Source organism: Pezoporus wallicus, unplaced genomic scaffold (genome assembly GCF_028554395.1).
Source record: "Pezoporus wallicus isolate ANWC-B61680 ecotype Strahan unplaced genomic scaffold, APGP_CSIRO_Pwel_v1 scaffold_3294, whole genome shotgun sequence".
Taxonomy (NCBI): domain Eukaryota; kingdom Metazoa; phylum Chordata; class Aves; order Psittaciformes; family Psittacidae; genus Pezoporus; species Pezoporus wallicus.
Window position 1 is genome coordinate 2782124 of NW_026635478.1, and position 12738 is coordinate 2794861.

General features: G+C 39.6%; 1 protein-coding gene across 11 annotated transcripts in view; it reads right to left on the reverse strand.

The window, feature by feature from the left end:
• ANKS1B (ankyrin repeat and sterile alpha motif domain containing 1B) overlaps positions 1 to 12738 on the reverse strand; it is a 441168-nt gene that overhangs the window by 278474 nt on the left and 149956 nt on the right. For all 11 annotated transcript variants that reach the window (XM_057425330.1, XM_057425361.1, XM_057425317.1 and 8 more), the window contains one exon: positions 12248 to 12384. In XM_057425330.1, the coding sequence (XP_057281313.1) occupies positions 12248 to 12384 (137 nt within the window). The remainder of the gene's footprint in view (positions 1 to 12247; positions 12385 to 12738) is intronic.

The window sequence follows — 12738 nt, forward strand, 5'->3', positions numbered from 1 at the left end:
TACCATGACTCCCATGTAACACTGCAAGCACACAAGGGATTACTCAAATATTTCTCATAACATTTAGCAGAGGCAGTAGGGCAAAATTCTTTTCTTCAGTTAACTTAAAAATATTTTTCCAGCTTTGAAGTACTGCAATATAAGCTTGTGACTCTGCCTTCATTTATCTTTGGGATTTGTGTACATAGCACCATCACAGTCTTTAAAGAATTAATTCTCACAACACTCCTCTGCACTATGGCAGAGCTATTAGCCCCATTTTACAGATGCTGAACTAGGGTATAGAGCTCTCCCAGTGACGGATGTGTAGCTCATTAAACCACTAAGACCCGATGAGCCTGAGGAAATTCTGCATTTTGGTAAATCCTGACAAATTCCAGTTGTCCTGCATAATATAAAAACTGGCTTCAGTTGTGTTATACCATGCAGAAAATGTATGATAGTATAAAGAACTGAACCCACACTCTCAAATTCTAGCTATTACATAAAATGCAAACTTAGCAAAGAAAGTAAAATGCTGTAGCCCCTTTCTCAGGCTCATCTCACATATACAACATCATATGGGTGTAGCCATGTGCCCACATAAATCCCTCATTTTGGTACCAACCCAGATGAATCCATTCTTCTCATTCCCTGATCGATTCACTCCTACTTCAGAAATTTTCCTTTCTCCAGCTTTCTTCTTTCTTAAGATCCCATTCTAATTGCACATACTCATTTTCCCTTCTACCTCTTGCTTTTTCTGTTTTCTCCTATGTATTGTTATATTCCCTTGAAAACAACTTGTTTTACTCTAAACCACTCTTGACAGTATCCTAGCTGATTCCACTTCTACTTGGTCTTCCAAAACTTGCTTCTCTGCTTTCTCTGTGGTTTTGTCATCAAGATCTCTCAAACGAACTCCGTAACAGTTTTATCTCCCACCGGCTTTATCAGTCACTACAACCCTCTCATTGTCCTTTAATGAATTTGATTTTAACCTCTGTCATCCCTTTCAAATACAACTTTCACATCACTTTCATGGTTTCTCAGTCTTCTATCCTCTGCCTCAACATCCCAACATACCATCTCTTTGTCTCTTTTGCTCATGTGCACTTATATAAAATCCCATAACATTCATAATTTCCTTGGTAAAACACAGCCTGTGAAAAAAAACAGGCTTCTTCACTTACTCCTGTATCCAGTACCTCAGGTTTGATTTGCAGAAATCAGCAGGCCTTATACATTTTCGTTAGTCAATGATCCTGCCAGAAGTTATCCAAATAAAAGGATCTGAACTAAGATGATCAAGTAGACTTGAAACTGCAAACCTGGAGATTACAACGGATATAGGTTTGAGTCATCTATGTCACCTAGAAGTGAAAGACTGCACTGAACTATTACTAGACTCCTGAATTATTTATTCTGTCAAGCCTCAAAATTCCATGTTGTTGAAGAGATGCTGTGTCTTAATAAGGTAATACAATTTTCTTTTTTTTTCATTTTATAATACTTAAATTATGACTACAAAAAAAAAAAAAAATTTGTTTTTACTTCCCAGCATCTTAATTTAATTTAAAAGCAGAAGGCAGATATTACACAGTGGCTGGCAACAAATACGGCCCAAGCAGCCACAACAGGGACCTTACATGATCATGGAAATTTAATAATAAATATATATATATTAAAAAGTGGTTTATCTGTTTTTTAACGGTATATACTTTTTCATTACTAAAAGCATAGTGCATTTTAAAACAAGATTCATTTTTAATGACATCATAGTGCCAATGTCCTAAAAATTTCTGTTTGACTGATTTTTAATTTAAAGAAAGACATATCTTACATCCTGCATAAGCAGCAAGTTCCTACTTCTTCACAGTAATCTCTTGTCCCACTGGCATACTTTGATCACTTCACTGCCAGTGACGTGCTCAAGGATGGCACAGACACATCACTCTTTCCTGCAGCCTATGGTCAGGAAGTCACATAGTGTGATTCTAGGTACCATATAACCACAGTACTTTCTGTTCCTGTGGTTCTGTTTTCCTCTGTGCATGTTATATTAACTTCTTCTTTACAAGTCCTCCACTGGAATATGTAATTAAAGGTCAGAGGTTGTTGCCCCCTTCCATCTTCCACCTCTGGTCTTGTCTCAGATGACAAATCAGACTGGAAATAAATAAGGGGGAAAAAAGAGATGGTCCAGTTTCCATTTTCCTTGGTTTCTACTTTCATTTTAATTGGAACAATAAGGCAGCTGTGGGTTGTGGAGTCCAGCAGTTCTGAATGCTAAAAAGTGTAATAACTTCGAAGCAGTTTTCCTCTTTGACAGATGTGACTAGATTTTGAGGATACACCATTATTCCTATCCTGGGAAAACATTCCTTGAAATGAGCTTCAAATTGCAAGAGATAAATTTGATAAATAAGAGGAATGTCTTATACCTTAGCTATAAAAAATTCCTAACTTTCAAGTATTAAAAAACTGTTATTTTCACTGAAACAGTTGGAAAATGGATGTAAGGCTATTTTCTTAAAAAATAAAAAGCTCAGCTTCCAACTGTTAGCAACATCCTTTTTTGAAATACAGATTATGAAAATTGCTCATATCATTACATTTGTATATTACCAATTTTGAAGGTTCAAGGTGATGACTGGTTTCTAAGTTGCATGTATGAATGTATGAAAATTTGGTGCATTTTTGGATGATGATACAGGATTACTCAGTACCTGAGGAGTTCAAAATCACTAAGTGCTACACAGAAACAAAGGAAAATGCTAGGAATCTGGTGATACCCATCAAAGCACTACAGAAATGCTTTAATCTTCCAGATTCTCATTGTGTTGCTGTTTCCAAGCATTATATGTCCTGGGGCAGGGCAGTTGTCATGGATTGGTTCACGCCCCTACTATTAAAATTCATTAGCCTTCAGAGCAGGGTATTCAAAGCAGAATTACCTACCAGGAATGATCCCTGGCCCATCCAAATTCCAAATCAGGCCTGACAGTGGATACTTTTGGAGAGAGAGAATAGTATAGTGTCCTGGGTTCAGCAGTAGCAGTCATGTTTTTCCTTTGTGCTAGCTGGTGCAGTGCTGTGTTTTGACTTCCAGCCTGAGAACAGTGTTGGTGAAGTCGATGTTTTCAGTTGTTGTTAAGTGATGTTTACCCTGACCAAGGACTCTGTGAGGCTCATGCTCTGCCAGGGAGGAGGGGAAGCCGGGAGGAAGCAGAGACGTGGCGCCTGACCCAGGCTAGCCAGGGAGGTATTCCATACCACAGCACGTCATGCCCGGGGTGGGGGGTGACTGGGAGTTACCCGGAAGGACACGGGCTTCCGGGTGGAACTCTTTTTCTTGGCCGGTGGTATCGTATTCTCTTCCCTTGTTATTTTCCCTTATCATTGTTGTAGTTGATAGTAGCGGTGGTGATTTGTTGCTGGACTGTTCTTGTCTCAACCCGTGGGAGTTGCACTTTTTTTCGATCCTCCTCCCCGTTCCTCCGGGAGTGGGGGAGAACCCCGGTGGGGGGGGGACACAGACCTCGATTGTTGTCAGCTCGGCACCACTCACTGGGAGTGAGTGAACAAGTTACCTGACTGGGTTTAAACCACGACATATAGGATCAAAATTATTCCCAGGATTGTGTTAAAAATTCAACAGTATAGATGCAACCTTCCAGTGCTCAGAAGCTTGTTTTACTAGTGTAGATGTACATGGCTACCTTTCAGTGTCTGAAATATCTTTATGCTCAGTATTTCAACAATTTGGTCTGTAACAAGTTCAGATACTAAAAACATTCTATTCTTCTGTATAATTTGTGCTTATATTGAATCAGGAAACAGAAGCTAGAGAATCTCTCCAGCTAAGCAACCAACTTCAACCAAGCAAAAAGATGCATGTAGAAGTAATATTCTAAAACAAAACACTCCTGACAATAAAAAGCGTTCTGCTTTAATTTGTACTTTTGCTTTAGTATCCTGTTGAACTATAATTAAATGCCCTCACAAATACTGTTTGCTGTTTTCATTAGTACTGTATATTGGGTAGATGTGTTTATGTTTTCATATTATCTTAGCTCTAATTAAAATGATCTAAATAGAACTATGTTTTATATTACTTGTCAAAGGAGATCTTTTACAATGCATCTCTATAAAAATATTTTGGTTAATGTTGCTATTAAGTAGTCACAGAGCATCCATTATGCTCTAAGGAGTTATTTTTTTTTTTAAAGATTTTTTTTAAAGATCCTCCTCTGGAGCTGTTATATGTCTTCTACCATTAATTCTGTGGTAATACACAAAAGACAGAAAAAAATCAGTCCTCTGAGACAAATCCAACCATAGACCTTTTTTCTTGTAATTCCTACTCAGTATTTCAGAATAACAGATTTTCATAAGATCTGTCCTATTTTCAAGTCATGCATTGATGAACTGATAACCACCTCTTAATGGCACTGACAGTATTATTTGTTTTAATTTTTTTTAAGTCCTAGTTAGGACCTTTATTTAGCCATTTATTTCTTTGTTAATTCATTTCAGCATCATTAGAATGAGAAGATATCAAACTGTGAGCAGTAGATTTGCACAGATGCTTTAAAGGTTTACAAAGAAAATCTATAGAAAATTTTCTGAAATATATCTTCAAACCCAGAATCAAGGTCACTGACTGCTGTCAACTACCTTAATGTTCTTTCAGCCCTAATGCAACCTTGGAAACACTACATAATGCAGAGGAATGATCCAGACCAGGCACACTGATGATGAGGACTAAATCTGACCATCTCTGGACCACAGAATGCATCCTTATTTTAGTGGGATTTGGGAATACTCAGCACCTTTCCAGAATGCTCAGCACCTTCCAGAACTTCATAAAATCATGTACACAATGGTGGATTTACCTTGGACATGATGGGTTTGATCTCCCACATAATCATAACTCATAACCATAATCATATCATAATAAATATTTTTAAGTTTTATTTGCCTCTTGTGCTAAGCATGGACACTGCACAGAGCTGCACAAAGTCTAGCACCAAAAAAATACCAGAAAAAGAAGTGTGCAACTGAGTAGGAAGCATAGGGTGCCTGCACAGTAGATCCCCATGAGGATTTTCCTAGTTACTCCTTTCCTGGCTGAGCATGTTGTAACTTGAGCTGAGCACAGAAAGCAGTTAATGAGAGAAAGAAGGTCTTTACACCCCAGTTGTCCTGTGATCTCATTCAGAAAGACAGTGGTGAGAATTTATTGTATAACAGTGTTTTTCAGCACTCCTTTTAATGACAAAAAATGTAATAAAGCAGATTTTTTGTATTGCAAAACAAGTTCAGCAGACGCTTTATAGAGTCCTTGTGCATTCGTGCACCGGTGCAACAGCCTGCAGTGAAGGTTTCACTAAGTTTGCAGGGACAGTCATATGTCAACTCCAGCTAACTGTGACAAGAAATGCATTCGTTTGGGAAGAACTAAGGGTACTGCAGAGGGTGGTGGCATAGGGAAGGAACTAGCGTTATTTCATCATGGGAAAATAGTGATACTAATCCACTTAAAAATCCTGTTTATGGAACAATTGGTTCTGAAAGTTTATTTTCTGGAACTGTGATTTTTCAGGGCTGCCTCTAAGATGCTCTCGGGAGAACTGGCTACACAGGATTTGGAGAAGGCTCAGGTTCTAAATGACTTCTTTGCCTCGGTCTTCACTAGCAAAGGCTCTGACCAAACCACCCAAGTCTTGGAAGGCAGACGCAGGGACTGTGAGAATGAAGACCTGGCGCCCACTGTAGGAGAGGATCTGGTTCAAGACCATCTTAAAAATCTGAACGTGCACAAGTCCATGGGTCCTGATGAGATCCATCCGTGGGTCCTGAAGGAGCTGGCGAATGAAGTTGTGAAGCTGCTGGCCATCATATTTGAGAAATCATGGCAGTCAGGTGAAGTTCCCGACGACTGGAAAAAGGGAAATATAACCCCCACTTTCAAGAAGGGGAAAATGGATGACCCGGAGAATTACAGACCAGTCAGTCTCACCTGACTGGCCTGGCAAAATCTTGGAGCAGATTCTCCTGGAAGGCATGCTAAGGCACAGGAAAAGCAACAAGGTGCTTGGTGACAGCCAGCATGGCTTCACTAAGGGGAAATCCTGCCTGGCCAATCTGGTGGCCTTCTATGATGGGGCTGCAGATGGACAGGGGTAGAGCAGTTGATGTCATCTACCTGGATTTGTGCAAGCGTTCGACACTGTCCCACACAACATCCTTGTCTCTATATTGAAGAGACATCAATTTGATGGATGGACCACTCGGGGGATAAAGAACTGGCTGGATGGCCACACACAAAGTGTTGTGGTCAATGGCTCAATGTCTGGCTGGAGACCAGTAACGAGTGGTGTCCCTCAGGGATCAGTGTTGGGACCAGTCTTGTTCAACACCTTTGTCGCTGACATGGACAGTGGGATTGAGTGCACCCTCAGCAAGTTTGCTGATGACACCAAGCTGTGTGGTTCGGTTGATACCCTGGAGGGAAGGAATGCCATCCAGAGGGACCTTGACACACTTGTGAGGTGGGCTGATGCCAACCTCATGAAGTTTAACCATGCCAAGGGCAAGGTCCTACACCTGGGTCAGAGCAATCCCAGGCATAGCTACAGGCTGGGCAGAGAGGAGATTCAGAGCAGCCCTGTGGAGAAGGACCTGGGGGTATTGGTTGATGAGAAAATGAACATGAGCCGGCTTCAGTGTGCTTGCAGCCCAGAAAGCCAACCATATCCTGAGCTGCATCAAAAGAAGCGTGACCAGCAGGTCGAAGGAGGTGATCCTGCCCCTCTACTCTGCTCTCCTGAGATCTCACTTGGAGTATTGTGTGCAGTTCTGGTGTCCTCACCATAAAAAGGACATGGAACTGTTGGAACAAGTCCAGAGAAGGGCCACGAGGATGATCAGGGGACTGGAGCACGTCCCGTTTGAAGACAGGCTGAGCAAGTTGGAGCTGTTCAGCCTGGAGAAGAGAAGGCTGCATGGAGACCTCATAGCAGCCTTCCAGTATCTGAAGGTGGCCTATAGGGATGCTGAGGAGGGAATCTTCATTAGGGAATGTAGTGATAAGACAAGGGGTAATGGGTTAAAACTTAAACAGGGGAAATTCAGACTGGATATAAGGAGGAAATTCTTTACTGTTAGGGTGGTGAGGCACTGGAATAGGTTACCCAGGGAGGTTGTGAATGCTCCATCCCTGGCAGTGTTCAAGGCCAGGTTGGATGAAGCCTTGGGTGACATGGTTTAGTGTGAGGTGTCCCTGCCCATGGCAGGGGGGTTAGAACTAGATGATCTTAAGGGTCTTTCCAACCCTAACTATTCTATGATTCTATGATTCTGTGATTTTGTTTAGTTTTGTTCAAAGTAATACCTGCACCCAACTGCAAAAAAGGATGAGGTATAGTTTCCTTGAATGTAAATTACTATCACTTTTTAGGTCAATGTGAGAGATTCTGTAGCATATATCTCCTACAGTCACTCTGTCCATTAACGCCCAGGCTGTTACGGGAGGTGGAATGTCATGGTCCCTGTACCTCCTTATGCCTAGATGAACTACATGTGCATTGGTACATCAGGCTCACTGTATGTGCAGAAAATAGTTCTACATTACACAAGGCACACCTGGTAGCCCAAAGAAGTGAAATAGGTCTAACAGAGGCTATAGATGTCCTATAACATTCTATTACTGCTTGCAGAAAAATGAGACGATTTCTTTTGTCCTCTAACGTTTGAACTGTTACCTTCTATTATATTGATAAATGTCTTAGCCAGAGGAATAATGGACCATAGATAAAATTGTAACTTTGTTTAAAGAGGTTAAAAAAGATAAATAGAAAAATATGTTGACTAATGTAAAGACAACACTCACAAGAAAAATAAAAAGGTATTACAATCAATAGATTATTGCAGATCTTAGCAATAAAACCAGCAAGAACAAGATGATGAGATTTTATTATGTCAGACACACTGAATTTCTCTCTTCCTTTGTCTTTCTACCAGAAGCCCTCTTTATATCACTGAAACAACACTCTTAGGGAGTTGGGTTATTCATATAAAATGGGCAAAATACTAATTCATGCTAGATATAATCAAAGTTACTTTTAAATAATCCACATTTAGACATCAAAAACTGTACTATAGTGAGCCATTTGAAACATATCTTAAAAAGACAACAAGAGAATATGCAAATGCTGGATTACATTTAATAAAGAATTTAAAAGGCGAGAAGTCAGAATTCAATTTTATGACAAGTAGACCCCCCAATTCACCCACCAGCAAATAGCACTGGCAAAAGAAACAGTCTCTAGGATAAAAAGGTACACCTTCTCCCTCTAGGTATATAGTTCATTTTTTTTGAAGCAGACCTGAACAAAAAAGTAAGGAGATTCTTATTGAATTAAGTGGCTAATACAAAAACATATATGAGACATCACACGCAGCTCATTTTTGTTGAAGTTTCATCTAGAAAGAGAGCTATAGGAATTTTGGTAGAACAAACTCAATTTTACTACCACTTTCTAAAATTCAAGTCTGATAAGGTAAGCTATATTTTACTACCTGTACTAATGTAGCTAGGTAAAACTTGAAAGAGAGACTAATATTTCAGAGGACTTCAGTTAACTTATTAACCTACTTGGTCTCCTACCACACCTCATTTTTTCTCCTATGTGCTGTTAGCATACTTCACAGAGGCATATGTCTTTAAATTAAAGCAGTACTACTTTCTTAAAGTCTTCATTAACTAGCAATTCATGAATTAAAAACTTACTAAGACTTGTCTGACAATCCAGAAAAAAAAAAATGATCAAGTGATTCAAACCCTGAACTAAATTCAACTATATTTGTTTCTTATCGACATATATATAACTTCTCAATAATCCCTGTTTTTCAGAGGCTGACCCTGTGAAAATCTGAAAACAACTCATGTATTTGCAAAATGCTAGATCACAGCTAAAAGCCATAGCTAAGATGCACAGATAAAAAAGCATACAGATCCCTGAATTACTGTTAAGTGCTCACTTCAGGGCTGGAAGCAGTAGAGGTGGGTGGCACTGTGGCACTGAACTTAGTACTGCTTCTGAGATCTGAGTTAGTATCTCTCCAGAATGCTGCACTGTGCCAGGGAGATACATCATTTCAGTTAAAATAGGCTTTAGCTTTAGTAACAGTACACTGAATGGAATAGTTGAGACATATCCAAAGACAAGTTTAGATAGATTTTAGAGAGCATCTCATAAGACACGAGCATTAGGGTCACAATAACCTTCAGGTTTATGACTTCAAAATTCATCATTAAAGAAAAGATGAATTTCCAGAAACATGAGTGAAAGGTTGGTGGGGAAATACATAATCCTAGCCAGGCTTTATGATGGCATGTTTTTAATATAAGATGAAGAATAATTAAGACCAGATTAAGAGACACCTAGAAGGAAAAAGAAAAAGCAAGTTCTGAATGTACTCTGAGGAACCAATCTCTTAACTGACTGTGCCACCATGCCAGTCCCCTCAGGATTCATACTTTGTGTATGAGATTGTTCCTGTCTCATACTTGCCAGCTGTGGTACTTTCACTCAGTGTGCTGGCAGTGCAGCATCACAGCCTCTCTCCTCTTCAGGGACCCCATGTAGCAGGTGTAGGCAACAGGGTTCCCCACCAGCTGTATTTGATATGGGAGCCTCTGGAACAGGGGAGAGGAGAGGCCACTGTGCTGTGCTTAACCTCACATTCATACAAACATCTTAAAAATCTGTTGGGTGCTGAGGCCTGGATATGCACTGCCATCATGTGAGCTGACATGCAGTCTCTGAAAGAAAAGGCCAAATAAAACAGGAGGAAGAATGACTCCACCTCTGCCTTCTAACTCAGCTCACCAGGGTTCTCCTTTTCCACTCTCTGCACTGCCTGCCCTCACCAGACTGGTGGGAGGAAGGAATCTTTGGTCCCTTCTGCTGCTGCTTACACAGAAATACAGCGTTTCTCCTCACTGCAGGTGAACTGTTATATGCACAACTCTCCAGGAAAGATAAGTAAGGATATAAATGTAAATAGCAACATGAGTTGAAAGGCCAGCCTTCCCTGGCAGTTTCATCCAAGTTACCAAAGCCTGCCTAATGCAAAACCAGCTGCTGAAGAATTTCCCATTCTACCTTTTACTGGCACCTTCCTGTGCTAGATGCACAATACGTATGAAAAGAGGAAAGGAATGACAGCTGGTTTGGAAATTTATATGATCCCTGCTTTCTATCTGTTTAAAATCTGTTTATTTTGCTAGAAAAGTGCAAAGAGGCATTTTTGACAAGAGATAATTAATTATTTTACATGCATTGTATAACACTATTCATTAGTTTTACATGAGTGGTAAGAGGTCAGTCAAGAATAGAATCCCATTGTGTTAACCTTCAAAGAGCTTGCCATGTAATTGAATGCAGCAGGCACGGGATAAAGGAATTAAATATGCAGGCAGAATTAACATTAACGGTTTGCAAACATTATATTGCAAATATATACAGCTTTGTTGCCTAAATTCTTGGGTTAAGATCTTTGGGGGAGGTGATTAGGTAAGCAAGAAAAACAAAGGAAGAATATTGAAGGAATGTGCATAAAATACATGGAGAAAGAAGCATAATAGGATCTGAATGCTATAGTGTATTCAACTTCTCATGTATTAGTGCATAGATTTACAAGATATGTTAAGCACAAACCTACATGTGCCTTTCTGCTGCTATTTTCTGCATAGGAAGTATGCCACATGTAGGTCCACATGAGATACATTTTAGAAAATGTGGTAAAGTTCTGACCATATATATCACACAACTAGCTTTAGTTCTGCAAAACGATGAGAATACTGGGAGTCAGTAAATGGTATGATTTAAATTTGAAAATAGCTCCCCAGAATCTGCTGAATTCATTCAGAGTTAACTAGCAGGAGAACATCACCATTCAGTGTACTGAGTCCATCTGTTGGCAATATCATGATGGAAACGGCTTTTTAAATGCTATTTTCAATAAGCTATCACACAACAGCTTGTTCCCAACAACATTCCAATACCTTTCTGTTTGCTTACCGCCTACTATAAAAAACAGCTTAGAGGGAAGGAGGCATTTCAGTACTATACTAATGTAGGGTAGGAGGGACAGAGAGACTACAGGAACTGGCAAAATGAGAAACAACTATAAAAAGACAAAAGGAGAGGAAGCAGTTATTTTAGACCCCCTGCAATCTAGATTTAAACAAGGATATAGAACCCAAGGTACTGCAGTGTCAGAGGGATGGTTTGCAGCCAGTCATTAGCATTATCGTGCATTGACAGTGACAGCCGTAGGAAACCAGTGGCTCCTAGATAAAACCGGCAGGTGCTCCTAGAAATTACCTTTAAGTCTGCAAGACCTTCTGAAATATGTGCTCCAATGAGTTCTGAAAGGAAGACTCACTTTCATCACTGTGACATGCTCACAAGCATAGCACCAACACAATCTGTCCTATAGAAGTCTTACCAAGATATCATGTATCCATCAAATTACTTGTCAAGTAAAACAAATGCCGGCAATGTACTGATGATACAAAACCTGCATCCACTAGCATCAAAGCGGCTCAGTGGCAGAGGTCAGCTCAGCAATGAAGAACAGATGGCTGCATTTGAACCCAATAATTGGTAGGAGAGGACAGGATTTCTTCAGGTTCCCACCAGAAAAGTCTCACAGTCAGTTCAGTGTGTAGTTGTCAGCTAGCTTTAACACGCCTAATGTCATGCCTTTTTAAGTGGGGAACTAGATAACCCCCTGAGGTTTATTCTGACCCATGTTGCCCTATGACCCCAAAATAAACTCCTCTATGCTGATTACCTCTACCTTCACTACTAACTTGAATTCTAAGATTTATTTACTTTACAGCTTTTATTTTAAAAGGCTGTACTTCTTAAAGAATTAAAAAGGGCACTCAAATTTTATATATATTAAGTACCTTGTTCACCAAACACTATTAGAAATACATACAGTTAGGAAGGATAAAAGTTGAGACACTATACATTGCTGTACATTGCTGGGCTTGTTCATAAAATAGTCTATCTTCTGCTATCAAGACTGCATCCCAAGTACAAAAAAATAATTTGTATTCTGTTTATCTGCCTCTGACCTATTCAAATGTGCATAGTGATAATGTCCTCTTAGAACACATGCATGATAGCCTGCTTCTAAAATGAAAACCAGAACTAATAAGATGATGCTTATGATGAGCACCTACCTGAGGACGTATAACTTTTACTATGTTTTCAAGTGCAGTGTCTGGTGATGGAGGAGAGCAGTCAGGTGTTGGGCCTGTAGAGCTGTTTCTATGGTTACCAGATCCTGGTGCAGTAATTGCTACCTGAGGTGCATTATCTGCGAATAAGAATAGCATTTACATGAACTTACAAATACTTCACATATTTTAAAATAAGAAAAAAAAAATTTTGAAAACAGAACACTACTCAGAACACTTTCGATTTACAAAACCTATTATAATTTAAATGTATCTGGTGAGGAATATCTACACCTATTTTGTCAGCTTATACATTCACTCCATGTTAAGGCAGGATACAGCACTCTCTTAATACCTAAATAAAATGAGGCACAAACCAAACACATATCTTTTACTTTCATTAACCTGAATTACAGATTGTGAAACCAAGTACTATCACTATAGCAGGGGTGATTTGAAAAGGTGCTTTACAATGCACCTCATATCTCATCCTG